This window comes from Oncorhynchus keta, chromosome 13, assembly GCF_023373465.1.
Source record: "Oncorhynchus keta strain PuntledgeMale-10-30-2019 chromosome 13, Oket_V2, whole genome shotgun sequence".
Lineage (NCBI taxonomy): Eukaryota > Metazoa > Chordata > Actinopteri > Salmoniformes > Salmonidae > Oncorhynchus > Oncorhynchus keta.
The window spans coordinates 43,198,712-43,223,963 of record NC_068433.1 but is presented as its reverse complement, the minus strand read 5'-3'; the positions used below and the strand labels follow the sequence as shown (position 1 = coordinate 43,223,963).

At 44.0% G+C, this 25,252-nt stretch overlaps 1 protein-coding gene and 1 long non-coding RNA gene across 2 annotated transcripts in view; one reads left to right on the top strand and one right to left on the bottom strand.

Moving 5' to 3' along the window:
* LOC118392567 (protein O-mannosyl-transferase TMTC1-like) overlaps nucleotides 1-16,024 on the bottom strand; it is a 105,047-nt gene extending 89,023 nt beyond the window's left edge. The window contains exons 1-4 of the mRNA XM_052460222.1: nucleotides 15,562-16,024; nucleotides 11,523-11,700; nucleotides 1,251-1,324; nucleotides 933-1,109 (exon numbers count right to left, since the gene is read on the bottom strand). Of these exons, the coding sequence (XP_052316182.1) occupies nucleotides 933-1,109; nucleotides 1,251-1,324; nucleotides 11,523-11,700; nucleotides 15,562-15,854 (722 nt within the window). The 5' untranslated portion in view covers nucleotides 15,855-16,024. The remainder of the gene's footprint in view (nucleotides 1-932; nucleotides 1,110-1,250; nucleotides 1,325-11,522; nucleotides 11,701-15,561) is intronic.
* LOC127906803 (uncharacterized) lies at nucleotides 14,851-16,974 on the top strand. The gene is made up of 4 exons (XR_008062885.1): nucleotides 14,851-15,273; nucleotides 15,468-15,567; nucleotides 16,607-16,677; nucleotides 16,776-16,974. It is a non-coding gene; the product is annotated as an uncharacterized LOC127906803 (long non-coding RNA).
* The last annotated feature ends 8,278 nt before the right edge of the window (nucleotides 16,975-25,252 follow it).

Genomic DNA, 25,252 nt, shown 5'->3' with positions numbered 1-25,252 from the left:
ATGGAGAGAGGACTGGGGCCCAGGAGCGGTTTTGGTGGCTGAGGACAGGGAGCAGAGATCGGGGTTGTGGCCCAGGCACGGTGCCTGATTGTGGATATAACTCTGGGCGTTCCCTGGTGGGTGGAGGGAATTGAAGTTGTGTGTGCAGTTTGTGTGTGTTTTCTGTCTGGAGACACAGAGGCATGTTACTGTGCCATGTAAACACACAGCCAGGCCGGGCAGCAGGCCAACACAGCTGTTCGGGTGTGTGTGTGTATGTGTGTGTGTGTGTGTGTGTGTGTGTGTGTGTGTGTGTGTGTGTGTGTGTGTGTGTGTGTGTGTGTGTGTGTGTGTGTGTGTGTGTGAAGATGTGTGTGTATGTGTGTGAAGATGGCTTGATTGCCTAAGAAGACCATTGTCAGCTTGTGTGTGTGTGTGTGTGTGTGTGTGTGTGTGTGTGTGTGTGTGTGTGTGTGTGTGTGTGTGTGTGTGTGTGTGTGTGTGTGTGTGTGTGTGTGTGTGTGCGCTGCCGCTGACTGACAGTCCTGGACTACAGGCCTCTCATAGAGACTCACTGCTAAGCCTCTGTAATAGCCTTCAGTATTGTTGTAGTATTACAACAGCTGTACTGGTCTGATAGTGAATGAGTGCACCACTAACCCCTACTGTGGGCTGATGAATGGTGTACAGCACTACTGCTGCTACTTACTTGTGGCTTTGTTTTTTTCTCTGTTGCTCTGGACTAAAGCTGCCTGCTAAATAGTTAATGGTGACTTCAATGTTGACTCCTATAGCTTTAAGACACTGTTCTGTTGCTAAGTTACAGTACAGTGTTGTTGCTTTTGCAGGAAATATAGTGTTACTTGCTTTATTGTTCTATTCCCGACACACACACACACACACACACACACACACACACACACACACACACACACACACACACAGAGACTTACAAGAGGAGGGGCTTGCGGCAGAGCACCAGGGCATCGTAGAACACACACACCCCGAAGACGGTGATGCCCGTCTCCTTGACCAACATGGCACAGGTGCCCAGCAGCAGACTGGCACCCAGCACCCACACAGACACAGTGGAGGGTAGACAGTCTGCAGAATCACACACACCCACACTCCTGGAGAGAGAGAGAGAGAGAGAGAGAGAGAGAGAGAAGGGGGGGATGCTATTAAGTAAAGAGAAAATGCCGCCCAGTGTAAATAAAACTCCACACAATCCGCCCTCCACAGTAGTGACAGAGAGAGAGAGGGTTTCTCACCTAATATAGGAGAGAAAGGCCAGGAGGAACAGCATGCAGGCCAAGACATCCGCCCTGCCCACGATACCAGACACCTGAAACATACACAAACAGAGTTTACATTAGTCCTGTGGCTCAGGTGACCCGCACAACCTGTAGACGAGTGACAGAGTAGAGTGGGTGTCCATAGGGAAGTCTATTTTGTTGCTAGGTTACACTGAAACACATAACTCTGTGTTATGGTACAGTCTGTCAGAGAAAGGTCCAGAGACAGTTCAGGGCAGGTTGGAGATGACAGTACGACATTATTAATTTCTATATATTTACCACAAAGTGGCCTGATGTTTGAGCCTCTTCCCCAGGAGAGAGACCTAGTCAGTTGGTAATACTTAAGGTGTGATAGGTTATCTGGTGATATGTTAGGTTGTGTTATAGTTCTGTTTGGGTCTGGGGTGCGTTAAGTTCTAGTGAGGTCTGCAGTTCTTAAGTCTCTGCTGCAGAAAGGTGGTTAGTCAGACTGGATGAGCACACTGACATGTCCAACTGGGACTGAGATAAAGAACACACACACACACACACACAGAGACAGAGAAAGACAGAGACAGAGACAGAGACAGAGAAAGACAGAGACAGAGACAGAGAAAGAGACAGAGACAGAGACAGAGAAAGACAGAGACAGAGACAGAGAAAGACAGAGACAGAGACAGAGACAGAGACAGAGAAAGTCCAGAGACTCTGAAAGATGAACTGGGTCAGATAGGAGTTGTGAGATCATAAATCTCAAAACCTCCAGGATAGGAAGACAGGGGGATGGAGAGAGGGAGGGGAGAGGAGTGGGATAGCAATAGATGAGGAGGACAGGAAGAAGTAGATTGATTGCCACCCTCCAGAGAGTCTGTAAATATAACAGTTGGGTCCCAGAACCTTTTAATCTAACTGGCAAGACAGCCTACCTCTGTCAGTGTGTGTGTGTGTGTGTGTGTGTGTGTGTGTGTGTGTGTGTGTGTGTGTGTGTGTGTGTGTGTGTGTGTGTCTGTGTCTGTGTCTGTGTGTGTGTGTGTGTGTGTGTGTGTGTGTAAAGGTACAGGGACCTCGTTTTGGTCTGCACTGTGAACCCGAATTAATAAATACAAAATATATTTAGAAAATACTAGGCCTACACTGCATTGTAGACATCTTTTGTAAATCTGAGCTAAATTAAAAAACAACAACAGTTCAGGCTATTCCTAAAAGAAAACTAGAGCCTATGTGCACGTTGTAATCACTACTACAGGCCGAAACTAGTTTTGTGCGATGGCGTGGTCGTTAAACCAGGAGTCGCCATCATCCTTTAAATCTCCAGTTTGGGAACATTTGGGCTTCCCAGTAGATTAGAGCGGTGATGGAGAGAGAGTAGCAGCCGCCAACACATTGACACATTTACGCAGACGGTTGAGAAGAATGGGGGGTGGGGGTATTCAGCACTTTGTGAAAGTGCTCGAGTCAAGCTACGAACTTCGCCCCCATTTCAGCAAACAGGTAGTATCCGCTCTATATAAGCAGGCTAAAGCCGGAGTTCTGAATGAATTGGCCAATGACCCTGTGTTGCACTTACTACAAATGGATGGACCTCCAAGGGCTACTTAACAGTAGGCAGGTTCCCAATGGCCCAGATTAAAGCAATAACGTTGCAACAAGTGTAATGGAAAGAGATATTTTCAAAAATATAGACAACATTTTTATCCATTTGACAAGGGTGGATTTTTATTTTGTCAAACTTTCTTTATTGAGACAAAATGAAGGAAATTATTTATTTTTATTTTTTATACTGTATATATAAATTGTTTGGAGAATAGTTTTGAAGGTACGCTTAAGGTACGTAACTATAAACTCCACTCTACATTTAATTCTAAATGCCTGCTGCTTACAAAATACATGTTTTCCAACTATATATACAGTATACCATAAAAGTGAGTACACCCCTCACATTCTTGTAAATATTTGAGTATATCTTTTCATGTGACAACAATGAAGAAATTACACTTTGCTACAATGTAAAGTAGTGAGTGTACAGCTTGTGTAACAGTGTACATTTGCTGTCCCCTCAAAATAACTCAACACACAGCCATTAATGTCTAAACCGCTGGCAACAAAAGTGAGTACACCCCTAAGTGAAAATGTCCAAATTGGGCCCAATTAGCCATTTTCCCTCCCCGGTGTCATGTGACTCGTTAATATTTACAAGGTCTCAGGTGTGAATGGGGAGCAGGTGTGTTAAATTTGGTGTCATCGCTCTCACACTCCCTCATACTGACTGGTCACTGGAAGTTCAACATGGCACCTCATGGCAGAGAACTCTCTGAGGATCTGAAAAAAAGAATTGTTGTCTACATAAAGATGGCCTGGGCTATAAGAAGATTGCCAAGACCCTGAAACTGAGCTGCAGCACGGTGGCCAAGACCATACAGCGGTTTAACTGGACAGGTTCCACTCAGAACAGGCCTCGCCATGGTCGACCAAAGAAGTTGAGTGCATGTGCTCAGCATCATATCCAGAAGTTGTCTTTGGGAAATAGACGTATAAGTGCTGCCAGCATTGCTGCAGAGGTTGAATGGGTGGGGTGTCAGCCTGTCAGTGCTCAGACCATACGCCGTACACTGCATCAAATTGGTCTGCATGGCTGTCGTCCCAGAAGGAAGCCTCTTCTAAAGATGATGCACAAGAAAGCCCGCAAGCAGATTGCTGAAGACAAGCAGAGTAAGACATGGATTACTGGAACCATGTCCTGTGGTCTGATGAGACCAAGATAAACTTATTTGGTTCAGATGGTGTGTGTGGTGGCAACCAGGTGAGGAGTACAAAGACAAGTGTGTCTTGCCTACAGTCAAGCATGGTGGTGGGAGTGTCATGGTCTGGGGCTGCATGAGTGCTCCCGGCACTGGGGAGCTACAGTTCATTGAGGGAACCATGAATGCCAACATGTACTGTGACATACTGAATCAAAGCATGATCCCCCTCCCTTCGGAGACTGGGCCGCAGGGCAATATTCCAACATGATAACGACCCCAAACACACCTCCAAGACGACCACTACCTTGCTAAAGAAGCTGAGGGTAATGGTGATGGACTGGACAAGCATGTCTCCAGACCTAAACCCTATTGAGCATCTGTGGGGCATCCTCAAACGGAAGGTGGAGAAGTGATGTCGTCATGGAGGAGTGGAAGAGGACTCCAGTGGCAACCTGTGAAGCTCTGGTGAACTCCATGCCCAAGAGGGTTAAGGCAGTGCTGGACAATGATGGTGGCCACACAAAATATTGACACTTTGGGCCCAATTTGGACATTTTCACTTAGGGGTGTACTCACTTTTGTTGCCAGCGGTTTAGACATTAATGGCTGTGTGTTGAGTTATTTTGAGAAGACAGCAAATTTACACTGTTATACAAGCTGTACACTCACTACTTTACATTGTAGCAAAGTGTCATTTCTTCAGTGTTGTCACATGAAAAGATATACTCAAATATTTACAAAAATGTGAGGGGTGTACTCACTTTTGTGATATACTGTATATTTATGTCAAGGATTGTCCTGACTTTTAAGAATACCAGGATTTATTTTCTGGTTGGATGGCAAGTTTCACCATCCACTTATTTCAGATGTCCAGTACGTTTCAGCACAGACCATGGCGATATGTTGGCGCAGGATAATTATTAGAACATGGCTAATATTAGTCAAATACTGCATTCCATACATGCTGGCTTTCGCCGGCTATACCTGAGACATGAAACAGGTGGGAGGACATACAGTCTGTCACAAATGTATTAATGTGCAATTTGCCTAAATGGGTAATGGAAACACTTCAACCACAAATTTTATTCGACATTGTAGGTTTTTGCAACAAAAGCTGTTTGTTTGTTTCTGTGGCGTCATTGTGTCCAGCTGTTTTTAAATCGACAAGATAGTTAAATGCAAACGTACCCTAGCAGGCAATTCATTGTCACATCTATTTTCTATGCAAACGTTAATTACGAAGAAAAAACTCAAATCACTGGACAAGTTAATGGAAATATAGCTAGCGACTGCCCATTGCATTACCCAGGAGTGGGAAATGCGAAGTAGCCTGCCGCGCTACAGACACGCCTCCTTTATGAGAGTCACACAAGAGCGCATATTGTTCTCTACCTAAGAAAAAAATGATAGAATAATATGTCTGAGCCAAGTTTACATATTGACTTCACTCGCATATTTCACTAATTTGAGTGTTTTTGTTGAGTAATCATTTGTTTTTATTTAATCAAATACAAAAATGTTGGTGTTATTCCTGAATGTGCTCTCATCAGTCATTTTTTTTTAACTCATGATCATATATGGAATCAGGAATACCAACACTTTGCATTTCCTAAATAAACAACAATTACCTACCGTAACTGTTGGTATTTCATTTTCCTGCTGTAGAAGCTCATCAGTAAAGCAGGGAGAGGAGCCCAGTATCTTATATATTTAATTAATGAGGAAGAAGACAAGAGTCTTCCACCCTTCCCCTGTCCTCACTCTCCTCCCTCTCTCCCTTTCAACTTCTTCTTCCCTCCCACCCCCTCATCCATTGCCCTTCATCCGTCACTTCCCCCCTCTGTTCTTTCTCTGCTTTCATCTTCCTCTATCCATCCCTGCCTCCCACTGTGACTGAAGGTGACTCAGCAGTGTCATCTCGGTAAACACACACACACACACACACACACACACACACACACACACACACACACACACACTTTAACAATATATCTCAACTCAAAAACACTCCCTGCCCTAACACTCACTTAAAATATCTAAATGTCCTACCCCATGGAGTACCATCTGTGTGTTTGTGCGTGCACGTGCGTGTGTGCAGTGAGAAACACATATCATGGTACATTCTGAGCCACACCCCTATAGGGCTGCAACTGTTTCTAATAGAATCTGCTTTAGAGACACACCCTGCCCCTTGGAAAGGTCTAATGGGACATTTGGTACTGATTTACACTGTGTGTGTGTGTGTGTGTGTGTGTGTGTGTGTGTGTGTGTGTGTGTGTGTGTGTGTGTGTGTGTGTGTGTGTGTGTGTGTGTGTGTGTGTGTGTGTGTGTACATGTGTGAGTGTTTGTGTATTAGCCTACATAACCCCACAACCCTTCCTGGTATGAGGCACGGCGTGAGGCAAGAGGGTTCCTCATGACGAACTCAGGATAATGCTGTTCCCTTAGGGGGGGTTGAGTACTCTATCCTGATCACACACACCCCTATTACAGTAAAGTATTACCCTACCACACATCCCTACTACAGTAAAGTACTACCCTACCAGACACCCCTATTACAGTAAAGTACTACCCTACCACACACCCCTACTACAGTAAAGTACTACAGTACCACACACCCCTACTACAGTAAAGTACTACCCTACCACACATCCCTATTACAGTAAAGTACTACCATACCACACAACCCTATTACAGTAAAGTACTACCTTACCACACACCTCTACTACAGTAAAGTACTACCCTACCACACATCCCTACTACAGTAAAGTACTACCCTACCACACATCCCTACTACAGTAAAGTACTACCCTACCACACATCCCTACTACAGTAAAGTACTACCCTACCACACATCCCTACTACAGTAAAGTACTACCCTACCACACACCCCTATTACAGTAAAGTACTACCTTACCACACACCCCTATTACAGTAAAGTACTACCCTACCACACAACCCTATTACAGTAAAGTACTACCCTACCACACAACCCTATTACAGTAAAGTACTACCCTACCACACAACCCTATTACAGTAAAGTACTACCCTACCACACAACCCTATTACAGTAAAGTACTACCCTACCACACATCCCTACTACAGTAAAGTACTACCCTACCACACACCCCTACTACAGTAAAGTACTACCCTACCACACATCCCTACTACAGTAAAGTACTACCCTACCACACAACCCTATTACAGTAAAGTACTACCCTACCACACAACCCTATTACAGTAAAGTACTACCCTACCACACATCCCTACTACAGTAAACATAATTTTGTAACTTATTTTGTACATAATGTTGCCGCTTCCATCTCTAATGACCAAAAATAAATTATAGGCATCAGGACTGTGATTATTCACCATGGACTAGCAGAATCCTATTTTTCCTTTCACGACTCTGACGAGCCCGACGTGAAGGATACACTACTTCCTCGGGAACAGACCCCGATCCCCATGATCAGAGTGAAGAGGAGGAGGAGAAGAAAGAGGGGCCGAAGGTCGGGCCGCTATCTGATAATTCGTAGGCGAACGAATAAACCCCCACTTCCTCATTCTTCCCTTGTTCTGCTAGCAAACGTACAATCTCTGGAGAATAAAATAGCCGAGTTGTGCGGAAGATTAATCTACCAACGGGACATTAAAAACGGTAACATCTTATGCTTCACGGAGTCGTGGCTGAACGACGACAACATCAACATACAGCTGGACGGCTATAGGATATACCGGCAGGATAGAACAGCAGCGTCTGGTAAGACAAGGGGCAACAGTCTATGTAGCTTGTGCATGATATCTAAGGAAGTCTCAAGCTATTACTCACCTGAGGTAGAGTATCTCATGATAAGCTATAGACCACACTAGCTACCGAGTGAGTTTTCATCTCTATTCTTTGTAGCTGTTTTACATACCACCACAGTCAGAGGCTGGCACTAAGACAGCATTGAATGAGCTGTATTCCGCCATTAGCAAAGAAGAAAACGCTCACCCAGAGGCGGTGCTCCTAGTACCCGGGGACTTTAATGCAGGGAAACTTAAATCAGTTTTACCAAATTTCTATCAGCATGTTAAATGTGCAACTAGAGGAAAAATAACTCTGGACCACCTATACTCCACACACAGAGACACATACAAAGCTCTCCCTCGCCCTCCATTTGGCAAATCTGACCATATTTCTATCCTCCTGATTCCTGCATACAAGCAAACATTAAATAAAGAAGCACCAGTGACTAGATCAATAAAAAAAAAAGTGGTCAGAGGAAGCAGATGCTAAGCTACAGGACTGTTTTGCTAGCACAGACTGGAATATGTTCCAGGATTGCTCCGATGGCATTGAGGAGTACAGCACCTCAGTCACTGACTTCATCAATTAGTGTATCGATGACGTCGTCCCCACAGTGACTGTACGTACATATCCCAACCAGAAGTCATGGATTACAGGCAGCATCCGCACTGAGCTAAAGGCTAGAGCTGCCGCTTTCAAGGATCGGGACTCTAACCCGGAAGCTTATAAGAAATCCCGCTATGCCCTCGGACGAATCATCAAAACAGGCAAAGAGTCAATACAGGACTAAGATCAAATCGTACTATACCGGCTCTGACGCTCGTCGGATGTGGCAGGGCTTGCAAACCATTACAGACTACAAAGGGAAGCACAGCCGAGAGCTGCCCAGTGACACGAGCCTACCAGACGAGCTAAACTACTTCTATGCTCTCTTCGAGGCAAATAACACTGAAACATACATGAGAGTACCAGCTGATCCGGAAAACTGTGTGATCACGCTGTCTGCAGCCAATGTCATCTACGCATAGTCACTTTAATAACTCTAACTACATGTACATACTACCTCAAATAACCAGTGCCCCCGCACATCGACTCTGTATCAGTACACCCCTATATATAGTCTCGCTGTTGCTATTTCACTGCTGCTCTTTAATTACTTGTTACTTTTATCTCTTACTCTTATCTGTATTTTTTTTAAACTGCATTATTGGTTAGGGGCTCGTGAGTAAGCAGTGTCCTGTTGTATTCGGTGCATGTGACTAATACAATTTCATTTGATTTAAAGTACTACCCCACCACACACCCCAACTACAGTAAAGTACTACCTAACCACACATCCCTACTACAGTAGTCAGTAATTAGCCTTGTCCAAGCCAGAACGGACTGGACCCATCCTGTTTCTGTAGCGTGAGGCAGCTTGATGTACAAGTACACCCCCTGGGCAGGACGCTAGTCAGTACCATACTACTCCTCTTTAACCCAGCACCAAACATGTCCATAAACCTATAGTGATAGACGGTACCTCTGACAGTGGTGACACAATGGTGACAGTGATACACTGAGCTGACTGACACAAAGGTGTTTCAATAATAGCTAGTGTGTTAACCAGAGCTGCTGTAATAGTAAGTATGGCTCTCTCCCACCTCTCCACTGCTGTCTTCTGGCCTGCTCTGCTCTACACACACTGGGCTCTGTTCACTGGCACAAACATACACACACACACAAAACACAGACTACCTCCTTCTAGCCAATTACATACTTTTGCAGGAATTTGAACACAGCTGCAGCTCCCCCACTCTAAACTTAACACGTGGAGTAGGATATACAATACGGCCCAAGGACACAGACCCAAACACATATATCACACACACACACCACACACACTCCCTCAGGTCTGCAAAATATGTATTTTCTTAATATCATGGTGTTAAAAGTCAGGAGAAAAAAATATTCTATCTACAGTATAGCGTCCCTCACCTCTGTCTGACACTCAACAACATCTACTTCGCCATGCCAACCATGTGTGTGCCTAAGTGGACAGTGAGTCACGCAGACGGTCAGTGGGATCCCCACATGACCTGACCAGTCTCTCTCAGCAGGAGAGTGGGATGAATAGAGGGCTTTCAGCCTTGAACAGCACCTCCATTCACTGGCTGCAGATCTGAATGACTGCATCTTTATGGCGGCCATATTGGATGGAGAGACAGGGACTGTGTGATGCCAGGAGCTCCACAGAGAGGGAGGATGAGGGTTAAGCCACTTTTTAATCTCTGTCTTATTGTGGTGTGTGTGTGTGTGTGTGTGTGTGTGTGTGTGTGTGTGTGTGTGTGTGTGTGTGTGTGTGTGTGTGTGTGTGTGTGTGTGTGTGTGTGTGTGTGTGTGTGTGTGTGTGTGTGTGTGTGTGTGTCTCCTCATCAGTATAAGTGAAGTGAACTCCAGCTGGTCCCCTGGCTAATGACGTAACCGGTTTACTGCACTGAGTTCATCAGATTCTGGTACCACTGGCACAGTCACTCACTGCAGAGACACAGCCCCAGCCCTCAGAATGACTGACTAACTACTTACTGCATGACTGCCTAGCAGACTGACACTGGGTGGAAATGGGACTGAAGCTCCTGAAAATGCATGCTAGGGAGGCAAGTGCTTGTATGAGCTAGGAGGCTAAAGACTCGAGTGGATGTGTGGATGTGATTCGAGTGGCTGTGGAAGTGGACAGGGGTTATGAGCTGGAGGTTGGTCCATGATTAGTTTATGGTTTAGGGAGAAGGTTGGGCAATGAAGCCTGGGCTGAAGCTCACACTGGGGACAGATGGAAGGATGAAGGAAACTGCAGCATTAACACTAGAGAGACTAAGGCTGATTGGGATGCAAGACACAGACTGGGAGCAGCCCTGGTCTCGTCTCTCCTTTCCATTATTATTATTATTATTATTCTCTCTCTCAGGGGCTCAAGGGAGCACCCTGTAGAGCTCTATAGTGTAGTTCAGCTCTCACCCCTGCTGCTCTTTATTCAGCTCCCTCTCTTTCTCTCCCTCGCCCCTCCTTTTATCCTTCGCTCTCTCCACCATCTCATACATTCCTCTGCCTCGCCCTCTCCACATTTTTCTCCTTCGCCCTTTTCATCTCACTCTCTGTTTCACTCAGTGTCTCTGCAGAGCTCTAACTTTAACACAGCTGTCTTTCTTCTTCCTTCACCTGTGAGAATGAATTATAATTCTCCTCCACACAGGATTTGCATTTGTAAAACTTTTTTATTTATTTTACTAGGCAAGTCAGTTAAGAACTAATTCTTATTTTCAATGATGGTCTAGGAACAGTGGGTTAACTGCCTGTTCAGGGGCAGAACGACAGATTTGTACCTTGTCAGCTCGGGGATATGAACTTGCAACCTTTCGGTTACTAGTCCAACGCTCTAACCACTAGGCTACCCTTGCCTCGTTACTTTTCAAACATTCAAAACTAAAGTCATGGAACTGGAACCTGCAATATGAAAACGGGAAGGTTGCATTTTCCGGACTTATTGAACAGGGACCTGATTCACCAGTAGCGAGATGAGTGAGTGAGAGCACAGTTAGTCACAGATTACCACGTCACAGGATGACTGCATGTGTCACAAAGTAGTGCTACTCTACAGTATGTGACGGAATCCATGTCATTGGTTTTACACGTGAGGGAGGAGTCATTGAGAAGAAGCATGTCTGCTAGAGGGGGTTGTGTGTGTGCGTGCATACTCACAGCCTCAGTGTGTATGGGGTGCACAGCGAAGAGGAGGGCGGTGAGGAAGGCCAGACGGGGGTCGTCGAACACGCAACGATCGCACGTGTGCATGAGCAGACAGGTCACGGCACAGTGAAGACACACGTTGACCACATGGAAGTAGAGAGGGGTCATTCCACCCAAGAGGATGTTCAATCTGATGGAGAGAGAGAGAGAGAGATTGTAATTGCAATCACCATTTTGTAATCAAAATCACCAGATCTGTAATCAACCACATTTTACCATCATAATTAGAGAGAAAAGAGACTTATTCAAACTAAAACCGCAGGATATGAAACATTCGCTGCTAATGTTTCACAGTCACACTGTGTCCGGAACTATGACCCTCCTTTACAGTTGCCACCATCACCAATGACTACAGTCCAATCACGGCTGGGGTCACTTCCATTCGACCGGAGTCAATTAAATTCAGGACGGGTATCTAACTTAAGGTAATTACATGAATTGAATACAATTACATTCATTTTTGTTGAGGATATTCCCTTCCCTTAATGACCCGATTTTAAATGGATGAGCCTAACCCTAATTATTTTACACATGAATGAAGCAGAGCATTATGAAATACCAGCACAGAAACACATATAATCTCCCTTTACAGAAGCTTTTTGATGGTGTAAAAAGGCTGAGATAAACCATTTGGAATCTTCATAGAATATATCTCATATCTGCATATATTAGTCTTTTCAAATGACATTTTTCCCCCACCCACACACAGTTATGACACAATAGTAAAATCTCCATTACACACCCAGGTACAGAAAACCATTAGTTCAGGTTACATAAAAGCATTTCTCCGTGAGATTGTAATTACGATTCCTCCCCCGTCTCAAAGAGAAGAATCCCAACCCCAAACCTCCATTATGAATTCAATTACAGTATTACACCATCTCCGTAAAACAGCCTGTTTCTCTCGTCATTGAACGAGCACAGTCCGACTACTAATGTGAAGAAACCCACACATGTCCAGGGTGAAAGACATGGAGAATCTGAAACTGAACTAAACTAGACAGAAGGGAATCTGAAGAGAACGTAACACGGGTTTTAATGGGGGAAAGACCATAGAGCTGATTGTCACACATAAGCGATAATAGGGATGTCTCATAAAAGCCAACGTCCAATCCATTAAGTGATGATGAAAAGCAGGCTCCACCCCTCCTATATCCTGTGTTACATCATAGGTCATACATAGTGGATGTTGTAGGATAGGCCTTCTCAGTGAGTCATGGCGGATGTGCACTCTGTTATTAAAACTAATGCATTTCAATTAGAGACCAGAGGCTGGACAGTGGACAATTTCCTGGCAATGTGATCTGACCAGGAAAAACAAGGCCTTTCTTATACCCTACGACTAGGATCTGGAGGTGTCTCTGTATTGTGATAGAAGTGTTGAGCCGTGCAGTTAGAGTGGTTACACTGGTCAATGCTGAAACAGACAGGTGTCCAGCTCCCAAAGCACACAGTAACTGTCCCCAGGCAGCCTGGCTGTGTTGGAGGCGACAGGGAATATGACAGATGCTTCAGCAGGTTATGTGTCTTTACACTGTTGTACCATGTTTATACTATGTCCTCTGGGTGGGATTCAAGAGGGGGGGGGGCTGGACCATATGCTGTGACGTGATCTCATAGCCTGTTCTTCTGTTGTTCTCGGTTGTTATACCCCTCTCTTTGTTATACCCCTCTCTTTCCTCCCTCCTTCTCTCTACCTACCTATATACCTACCCTCTCTCCCTTGGTCCCCTCCTGCTCTCTCCCCAAAGCCATTGTTCCATTAATAGGCTACTTTAAAGTGCTTCGGGGGTGTGTGTCCTTCACCTTGAGGGCCGTCTCAGAGGCCCGACAGTGATCACGGACACAGAAACACACTGCTATACTGAACACAGAGCCCCCACAGGCACACGTGTGTATGTGAGCGTGCGTGTGTGTGTGTGTGTGTGTGTGTGTGTGTGTGTGTGTGTGTGTGTGTGTGTGTGTGTGTGTGTGTGTGTGTGTGTGTGTGTGTGTGTGTGTGTGTGTGTGTGTGTGTGTGAGCCCCTGCATGTCGAAATGACAGATATACCTAGCAGATCCTCAAGGGCATAGATGTGGGAGTGTGTGTGTGTGTGAGTGTACATATGTACCACTGACCCATATACGGTACATGTCTGTAAATAGGCACTTAGTCTCCCATAATAAGGAAGCACACATGCAAATGTGAGTCAGATTTGCCCCATTTAGTCTGAACTTAAAGCGAACACAGAGGAGACGTACACACCACAGAGAATGCATCTGGACAGTTTTGGGCTATGTGTAGATGGAGATTCAGCTGCTTGGTTTGACAGCAGTGTGTGGGTAACCAACTGCAGAACCAGAAGGGGAGCGCGATACAACATCAATCGCCTCAAAAGAGAGAAACCCATTCAACGCCTCAGCACATCAGCCTTCCCTCTCCCCCGTACCAGCACACTAAGTATTCAGCACACACACACAGCAGCAGCTGACAACCTCTCTGTTGTCATAATCAGCATCTCGCGACTTTAGCTCTGAATATGTGCCCTTTTCAAAGAGGATGTTGATACCTACACGCTCAACACAGGAATGTAGCGCAGAGAAGAAAAAAAATGTTTTTTGAAATGTATTTTCTGGCGCATCGTGCAGTGTCGCGGAGGAGCAGCACATGGTTGGCATGCGGTTCAGGCTCTGAGAAGAGGTCAGAGGATACAGCGACAGAGTGACAGTGGAGATGTCTTACTAAGCAATCAAAGTATTAGAATAGATAAGTTCCATACATAGGACGGTGTGAGTGTATCCACAGCCCCGTGCAAAAAAAAGTAGCACAAAGCTTTACCAGGCAGAGAATCGGTCTATCCTGTGGTTGTCTACCGCCTGATGGTTCATATTAATATTCCAGGCTTTTCATATCTATTCTTTATATTTCAACTGTATTGCCTGCTGAAGAAAACCAAGCAATTTGTGCCCTCGCTGATTACATAAAGACCTGCTAGACATGTTTACTAGGCAGCCATTGTAAATAAGAATTTGTTAATTTCTTAAAAACGGACTTGCCTGGTTAGAATCAAAGTTAAATATCAAGCCTACATGTGCTAGATAGAAACAGAGCCTATGGTTTGTGTGTATTTTTCATATCAACACATCTTTCAAACAGTCTGCCGTATGTTTTTTCATCAATCTGTGACATTTGTAGGTTATTAATGTTTCTGGTTGACTAACGCTTGAGCCGAGAGCCAGAACCCTCCCGCGTCCCACCGCGCTGCCTGTGACACGCCCTCTCCAGTGTGTGTACCCGGAGAATAAAATGACGCTGTCTGGAAAAGTTCCCTTGAATGACGACTGTTTGTTTAGTTGATACAACAACATTCAACACTAATTTCCCAAAATGTGGCCGATAAATGTTCTGGAGTGTCAAACATGTCCGCCAAAAATACATTGAAGTGAACGTGAGTGCGAATTCAGGGATTCCACAGCAAGCAACAAGTGTTGGAGGCAAAAAACGGTCAATATCTGCCCGGTCCAGCTAACATACTGTATGACGACATTGGGCTATTTGAAAATGTTTAAGTAGCATATTTTAAGGTCAAGGAGCACAAATAAAAGCGGATGTTCTTGCGAGCGAGCATTGTTCATGGCACGCTTCAGCAAGTTTAGCTAACTGCGCAACCGGACCGTAGCAGTCTCTTTATAACCCATTAGGCTACATGCATGTTTGTTTATGGTAAGTGCAGATGTGCGTCGTTCATGACCGCAGGCGATCGAAGTAACCTACAATAGGCTAGCCTATGACGTCAGCCTATTTCTGGGAACGGATACATGGTATTAATTGTATCCGATCACTGGTAGGATAGCTGACGAGGCCAGCGCATTTCTGGACATTGCCACCAACTTCTGCAACATTGTTTCTCATTTCAGCCCGAGACCCAACTGTTCAAGTAAACTACATAGACTTTGCAACCGATGCTGGGAAGATAACCACAGAGAGCTAGAGGGGAGAGAGAGAACTTACTTGAAGGTGAGGATGCATAACGGTCTGTAGGACTTGTGGCTCGTGTTGTCCGCCATCCTCTTGCCCCAAAAGTCGTTGGAGAAGATGCTCTGCAGGCTGGACCCGGGCCGGACGTCGGGGTTATTGCTGATAGCCCACACATCGTCGTGCACGAACTCCCCATGCAGAGAGTTACTGTAGCACAGCGCGCACAGAGCCAGCAACACGGCATATCGACCCGCTCCTCTCCCCGCTTCTAACGGGACCGACAGGCGGAGCCGACCAGGGGTCTTCTCTCGTCGGTGTACTGTCATGTCGGCCCTTGCCTGGCAACAAGCCGCTTGGGTCTGGGAAAAAGCCGGGGTGAGTGGGGAGCCATATCCGTTCCACTAGGCAGGCAGGTAGCGACTGTATTGCCTACTGTGGGCTGCGGGGACTGACTATGGAACAGCCTGCGAAATGAGAAACCTCCTCTTGACGCATGCGCACCGTGCAGTACAGGCCTTCGCAGAGCTAGAGAGGTTCATTAGCACCATCTAGATCGAAAATCAATAGCGCGCGGCGTACTGTTTCAGCCGACATGACCTTTATCTTTAGACTAGGACAATAATAAACGAATGATTGTCTAGGACGGGCCATGCGGGGACGCGCTAATAGAGTGAGTTAGATATACATGCCCGTGTCCTGTCAGTCTGAGTGGGAGAGATGAGAAAACAAAGACCTTGTCTGTCTCTGTGAGCTCGAGGTCACTGACTCTTACCCTGCCTAGCAGGTTATTATACACAAAAAAATAGGGGTTCAACAAGGGTTCTTCTAAGATCCTCAAAAAACTTAGGGTTCTTGGCACTGAAAATTACCCCCAAAAGATTATTCCAAGAACCCCATAGGAGGTGGGGTTCATCGAAGAACCTCCTAAGTTGTTGGAGGTTCTTGCAGGAACCTAATTGCCCAATTTAAACTTGGATTTTAATTTGAAAGGACAGAAGGTGCAGGCACTTAACTGAAAATGTAATGATCTCCTCGTGATTGTTTTAGGATGATATTTGTGCACATCTTTCTAAAACAGGAAATGGACACATTCCAATGGATAGCTGTATTGGGTGCAGATGACTGAACTGCTCACTTCTGTGTCTGCAGGTATCTGAGCAAAATCTGACCAAAATCCAAGGTATGAATACTGTCATGTGCATGTTTTGTTAATCATCTGTATAATTACTATTTTTGGGGATTCACAGACTTCACCCTCCCTACACCTCTGATGAATACAACAGGAAACCTGTTCAATGACCATGCACTGCTAAATCATTCTGGCTATAGATACGGAGAACATCAACACATGAACATCAACACGCCAGAGGATATACCCATTGGACTTGAGGCTCTGATGGGAGTTTACCTCGTATTTACAAGTTTTAATCTGTTTGCCACTAAAATCATAATAAACACTGACAACTAAACTATTGTGTTATTGTTGTTCTTGTTATGCATATTATTAATCAATCATATTCATAGGGTAGGGGGGTAGATAAAAAATGAACCACAAAAGGTTTTTCAAAAAGTTCTTTGACAATCCATTAAAAGGGGTTCTTCGGCGAACTTATAGGGGTTCCCCCACAGTTTCAATTTGAAGAACCCCTAAATAATACTCCAGGAACATTTTCTTTTTAGAGTGTTGTCGTGTCTTTGGCTATGCCGGATTAAGTGATATGACATGCTATTCTATAAAATAATTTATCTGTAATTAATATTACCTGATTGAGCTAATCATGTAAATGTAATTAACTAGAGAGTCGGGGCACCACAAAATAATATGTATAGAGCTGTTAGAATAATCAGAATCTTCAGAATAAACTCTTAGAAAGACCTAGTAATGTTTTTACATCAATAGAAGTCAATATTAATCGTCACCTTAATTCAGTCTCATCTGGAAGTTGTAAATTCTTGGTTATCTGCACAAACCCTGGCTAACAAGTTGAATCAGCAATACAAAATTGGGTTTAATTATTTATTTACTAAATACCTAACTAATCACACAGAATTACACATACGCATAATTAATCATAACTTGATTACAAATTACGTCATAAAGGAAAACGTCCCTAGCGGGCGGAACAGATATGACAGCTGGATACACAAAAGAAAAGGGTCTGGGTTTGAGTGAAAGAGCGGAAAGACTGAGGAACAAAGGGCGAAGCTGTACTATCGTAAATACAATATCTTATGCATTCTAAATTAATGCCCATTTGGAAAAGGAAAATGCAATAAATATTTACTCTGAGCTGCGCTTCAGTAGGTTGGTGGTAGATGGAAGGCCGTGTTGCCCAACCGAGTCCTTTGTCCTTTGAATAATGTCTCTGCTGGTAAACTGGATACGTTGTAGTAACATCGTTGTGTGGTAGACGGGATACTCTGTCTGTTCCTTCCTAACCTGCGTTTGCAGCTGCTGTTGCTAACTCAACGGCTAGGAGGTATCACTTCTGTAGTGAATAAGAGTTCAAAGTTCATACCATTCGCAACCAAAGCTCACGCTGATGTTGGCTTCGTTCTGTAGTTATTATCTGAACCATTCTGACATCAGACCGTCGTCCTCACATTCTCAGAACAGGAGGTTATATTGTCATCAAGCAAGACTTTATATAGGAAGGGAGAAAAGGGGTGTGTTTCATAGTTTACAACCTATGTCTCTTCACGTGGGCGGGTCACTGAGTCGGGCCTAATTCACTCATGAAAACCCAAATCTCATATTTTAGAAGCTAAAATCACATTTCATCCCATCACGAATAATTTAATATTCAAACATTTAGATTGAACAACAATTCCATGTGAATCCGATAACTCTGATGTGTAGACTTTCCACTGTAGAGTTTATGTCATCTTATCATTGATGAGAATGTCTCAGATGACAACCAAACTGACATCATATTCATTAAGTACCATCACATACAGTGGGGCAAAAAAGTATTTAGTCAGCCACCAATTGTGCAAGTTCTCCCACTTAAAAGGATGAGAGAGGCCTGTAATTTTCATCATAGGTACACTTCAACTATGACAGACAAAATGAGAAATAAAATCCAGAAAATCACATTGTAGGATTTTTTATTAATTTATTTGCAAATTATGGTGGAAAATAAGTATTTGGTCAATACCAAAAGTTTATCTCAATACTTTGTTATATACCCTTTGTTGGCAATGACAGAGGTCAAACGTTTTCTGTAAGTCTTCACAAGGTTTTCACACACTGTTGCTGGTATTTTGGCCCATTCCTCCATGCAGATCTCCTCTAGAGTAATGATGTTTTGGGGCTGTTGCTGGGCAACACAGACTTTCACAGTAGGTATGGTGTTCTTTGGATGCAACTCAGCATTCTTTGTCCTCCAAACACGACGAGTTGAGTTTTTACCAAAATGTTATATATCTCTGGATCATCCAAATGCTCTCTAGCAAACTTCAGACGGGCCTGGACATGTACTGGCTGAAGCAGGGGGACACGTCTGGCACTACAGGATTTGAGTCCCTGGCGGCGTAGTGTGTTACTGATGGTAGGCTTTGTTACTTTGGTCCCAGCTCTCTGCAGGTCCTTCACTAGGTTCCCCCGTGTGGTTCTGGGATTTTTGCTCACCATTCTTGTGATCATTTTGACCACAAGGGGTGAGATCTTGCGTCAAGCTGCTTACCTATTGCATATTCAGTCTTCCCAGCATAGTGCAGGTCGACAATTTTGTTTTTGGTGTCCTTTGACAGCTCTTTGGTCTTGGCAATAGTGGAGTTTGGAGTGTGACTGTTTGAGGTTGTGGACAGGTGTCTTTTATACTGATAACAAGTTCAAACAGGTGCCATTAATACAGGTAACGAGTGGAGGACAGAGGAGCCTCTTAAAGAAGAAGTTACAGGTTTGTGAGATTTTCCACCATAATTTGCAAATAATTTTTATTTTTTTATTCTCATTTTGTCTGTCATAGTTGAAGTGTACCTATGATGAAAATCACAGGCCTCTCTCATCTTTTTAAGTGGGAGAACTTGCACAATTGGTGGCTGACTAAATACTTTTTTGCCCCACTGTATGTTCAATTGGTCGGATTACCAGAATATAGATAATTTCCCCCCAAATTCTGATGTTCCAAGAATCTCTATGTTAACCAAGGGGTTTGCAAATGTAACATCAGTAGCGTAGAGAGAGGAAAAAGGGGGGAAGAGGTATTTATGACTGTCATAAACCTACCCCCGGGCCAACTTCATGACAGTGTACACCGAGTGAACAAAAACATTAGGAACTTGCTCTTTCCATGACATAGACTGACCAGGTGAATCCACATGAAAGGTTATTGATGTCACCTGTTAAATCCACTTCAATCCGTGTAGATTGACTGCCAGGACCTAGGATCAAGGGAGACACTCAAGTGTTTTAGTACTATATCTCTTGACACAATGATAAAAATAATCATGGCCTCTAAAACTTCAAGCTGCATACTGGACCCTATTCCAACTAAACTACTGAAAGAGCTGCTTCCTGCACTTGGCCCTCCTATGTTGAACATAATAAACGGCTCTCTATCCACCGGATGTGTACCAAACTCACTAAAAGTGGCAGTAATAAAGTCTCTCTTGAAAAAGCCAAACCTTGACCCAGAAAATATAAAAAACTATCTGCCTATATCGAATCTCCCATTCCTCTCAACGTTTTTAGAAAAAGCTGTTGCGCAACAACTCACTGCCTTCCTGAAGACAAATAATGTATACGAAAAGCTTCAGTCTTGTTTTAGACCCCATCATAGCACTGAGACTGCACTTGTGAAGGTGGTAAATTACCTTTTTTATACCATTGATCACCACATTCTTTTGGAGAGATTGGAAGCTCAAATTGGTCTACATGGACAAGTTCTGGCCTGGTTTAGATCTTATCTGTCGGAAAGATATCAGTTTGTCTCTGTGAATGGTTTGTCCTTTGACAAATCAACTGTAACTTTCTGTTCCTCAATGTTCCATTTTAGGACCACTATTGTTTTCACTATAAATTTTACCTCTTGTGGATGTCATTCGAAAACATAATGTTAACGTTCACTGCTATGCGGATGACACACATCTGTACATTTCAATGAAACATGGTGAAGCCCCAAAATTGCCCTCCTTGCAAGCCTGTGTTTCAGACATAAGGAAGTGGATGGCTGCAAACTTTCTACTTTTAAACTCGGACAAAACAGAGATGCTTGTTCTAGGTCCCAAGAAACAAAGAGATCTTCTGTTGAATCTGAAAATGAATATTGATGGTTGTACAGTTTTCTCAAATAAAACTGTGAAGGACCTCGGCGTTACTCTGGACCCTGACCTCTCTTTTGATGAACATATCAAGACTGTTTCAAGGACAGCTTTTTTCCATTTAAGTAACATTGCAAAAATCTGACATTTTCTGTCCAAAAATTATGCAGAAAAATGTATCCATGCTTTTGTTACTTCTAGGTTAGACTACTGCAATGCTTTACTTTCCGGCTACCCGGATAAAGCACTAAATAAATTTCAGTTAGTGCTAAATACGGCTGCTAGAATCCTGACTAGAACCAAAAAATGTGATCATACTCCATTGCTAGCTCCCTATACTGGCTTCCTGTTAAGGCAAGGGCTGATTTCAAGGTTTTACTGCTAACCTACAAAGCATTACATGGGCTTGCTCCTACCTATCTTTCCAATTTAGTCCTGCCCTACATACCTACACGTATGCTACAGTCACAAGATGCAGGCCTCCTTATTGTCCCAAGAATTTCTAAGCAAAAAGCTGTAGGCAGGGCTTTCTCCTATAGAGCTCCATTTTTATGGAATGGTCTGCCTACAAGATGTGAGAGACGCAGCCTCGGTCTCAACCTTTAAGTCTTTATTGAAGACTCATCTCTTCAGTGGGTCATATGATCGAGTGTAGTCTGGCCCAGGAGTGTGAAGGTGAACGGAATGGCACTGGAGCAACGAACCGCCCTTGCTGTCTCTGCCTGGCCGGTTCTCCTCTCTCCAATGGGATTCTCTGCCTCTAATCCTATTACAGGGGCTGAGTCACTGGCTTACTGGTGCTCTTCCATGCCATCCCTAGGAGGGGTGCGTCACTTGAGTGGGTTGAGTCACTGACGTGGTCCTGTCTGGGTTGCCCCCCTTGGGTTGTGCCGTGGAGGAGATCTTTGTGGGCTATACTCGGCCTTGTCTCAGGATGGTAAGTTGATGGTTGAAGATAACCCTCTAGTGGTGTGGGGGCTGTGCTTTGGCAAAGTGGGTGGGGTTATATCCTGCCTGTTTGGCCCTGTCCGGGGGTATCATCGGATGGGGCCACAGTGTCTCCTGAACCCTCCTGTCTCAGCCTCCAGTATTTATGCTGCAGTAGTTTATGTGTCGGGGTGCGTGGGTCAGTTTGTTATATCTGGAGTACTTCTCCTTTCTTATCCGGTGTCCTGTGTGAATTTAAGTATGCTCTCTCTAATTCTCTCTTTCTTTCTCTCTCTCGGAGGACTTGAGCCCTAGGACCATGCCTCAGGACTACTTGGCATGATGACTCCTTGCTGTCCCCAGTCCACCTGGCCGTGCTGCTTCTCCAGTTTCAACTGTTCTGCCTGCGGCTATGGAACCCTGACCTGTTCACTGTGATTATTATTATTTGACCATGCTTGTCATTAATGAACATTTGAACATCTTTGCCATGTTCTGTTATAATCTCCATCCGGCACAGCCAGAAGAGGACTGGCCACCCCTGGTTCCTCTCAAGGTTTTTTCCTAGGTTTTGACCTTTCTATGGAGTTTTTCCTAGCCACCGTGCTTCTACACCTGCATAGCTTGCTGCTTGGGGTTTTAGGCTGGGTTTCTTTACAGCACTTTGATATATCAGCTGATGTAAGTAAATACATTTGATTTTGTAGATGAAGGGGAGACAGATGAAAAGAAAAATTATTTTCAAGCCTTGAGACAATTGAGACATGGATTGTGTACACTTTAAAAAGAAAAGATTCATGGAGTATCCTTTAGGGGTTCTTCAAATGGAAACTGTCGGGGAACCCCTATACGTTCTTTGAAGAACCATTAAGGGTTCTTCAAAGAATCCCTTTTAATGGATCCTCCTATAACCTTTTGAAGAACCTTTTGGGGAACATTGAACTACACTCTAAAAATAAAATGTTCCTGTGGTATCATTTAGGGGTTCTTCAAATTGAAACTGTGGAGGAACCCTTATAAGTTCTTCAAAGAACCCCTCTTAATAGATCCTCAAAGAACCTTTTGGGGTTAATATCTGAACTACCCCCCTCCCCTATTATCAATAATAATAATATATGCACAACAATAACACAATAGTTTAGTTGTCTTTGTTTATTAGGATTTTAGTGGCAAACAGAATAAAACATGTAAATACGAGGTAAACTCCCATCAGAGCCTCAAGTCCAATGGGTATATCCTCTGGCGTGTTGATGTTAATGTGTTGATGTTCTCCGTATCTATAGCCAGAATGATTTAGCAGTGCATGGTCATTGAACAGGTTTCCTGTTGTATTCATCAGAGGTGTAGGGAGAGTGAAGTTAGGAAGATGTTCCTAATGTTTTGTAAGCTCAGTATAGACACTGGTAATAAACATGTTTACTAGAGAGATAACCATAAATCAATGAACCATGATGATGGTTATGATGTGGGATATTGACTTGACCATAGCAGGTTATGATGAGTATAAGATTTAATATCCATCCACTTCATTGTAGGCTACTGTACTAGGTCTACTGAAAATCAATTCAATGAAAAAACATCCACTAGGTCAGTATGTTAAATCTACACTTTCCAAAAACACCATACATAAAAAAAATCCTCTTTCAAAGCATCACTTTAATCATTTCTAAATAGGCTGGTGTTGAGTTTGCCCTCAGCAGCAGAATGCAGGTGTAGTGCCAGCCTGGTCGGTGGGAACGGCTGTTGTGTTGTATGATGATCATCCATCCAGCGGGCCCTGCTACAGGCACACCAGCTGGCCTCTGCAACCCCACACCACTCCTGCTGCTGTCCTCCACAGAAACCTGTACAGTCAAGATCGCAAGTAATGAAGGGCTACATTCATATGCAGCAGGTAAAGGTGAAGGGATCGTCCAGTCCCAGTACGGAAACAGCGGCTACTCTCAGATAGCTCAGAGCCAGTGTCAAAACCATCCCTGCTGACGCAATATGACTAATGGAGACAATTGCATACAGGTGCTTGACTTCCAAATGATGTAGCACTTAAAATTAGTGTGTGTGTGTGTGTGTGTGTGTGTATGTCCGAATATGTCCGTCCAGTTAAACATAGTCGTCCCTCTTGTGGTTAAAACTACTCATTGTCATTCCTGTCCTGCCATGCCTGGCCAAACACCAGCCGACCACCAGTGTCCATGCCAATGACCCTCTCCATAAAGTTGCAGTGCCAAGACAGCATCATCACCTGTTGATGAAGAGGAAGGGTTATACTTCTACAATGGCCTATTTTTTATTACCACCATCTGTTGGGAGGGGAATATCACCATCACATCCAGTATGAATTTGTTTGGGTTTGGTGTTTAATAATGCTAACAGTGCTTTAGGATGAATCCAACTCACACAGATAGATATATAGATATATAGATATATATGAGAAACACGGATGAGGATGGACACACACACACACTTCCCTTAAATATCCAGTGTTCTCACTTACATTAACATATCTGTCAGTTCCAGTCTGATGCCTGAGACGACTTTAGCTCTCAGACAAATGAAGGGTAGAGAATTGGGTCTCTTTGTGCCCTGTGGGGATGGTGGGCACAGAGTTTGTGTGTGTGTGTGTGTCAGTTTGTATGTGTGTGTGTCTGTCAGTGCAGGGCGGTGGTGCGTATGTAGCCTACTCTATGTGTGTGAGGCTGTGAGCAAATCCAGCGCCACAACCTTGACAGACTGAGCCAAGGGTAGGATGTTTTTTTCTCTCTCTGTTTTAGAGGCTTCGGGACAGAGCTGAAAACACAACTGCACTGAAGGTCAAGCACAGATGGACCAGACTAAATCATTTCTTATTCAAGCAGTGTGGAGGACATCCATATAGCTGCTTCCCATAATCCATCAGGTTAGTCATTCTGATCAAATGCATATACACACACAGTGGCGATTTTAGCATGTAAATCTCTGTGGGGCAAAAATAATAAAAGAATGTGGGATGCATGCCAGCAAAGCCACTACACAATACTAAACAATACATTAATTGCAATATAACGGTGAGAAACGGTACCCACAAACTGTTAGGGCCTACATAAAGCTGTCCCAACAGCAGATTCCCAACAGCAGTCCCAACACTGCTACATCTGGCTATTAGCGGAGCCTTGCCTGGCAACGAAACAGTTCATTCAGCCTCGTTTAATGCCTTTACAAAAAAACATAGCTGATTTGCTTAAACAAATGTGGTTTCTACTGACAATTGAGATTTACAAACTATGGCATAAGGGGACGACGAGCAGACAAGAGGCAATCCATCAGTTTGAATAAGACATCAATGAGCAAGCTAGGACGGACGTAGTCAATATAACCATTTGTTCAGCACTTTTGAAATGTACAGCGACAGAATTCAGAACATGGGCAACACCTAACATACCAACACCTAAGCTCCATATTTTCCACTGGCCACTCCCACCACAGAAAGCACTGAGCTAGGCTGAAACACCTGCATTTTGGAGCTGCATTTCTCAAGAAAGCAACCTAGAGACTT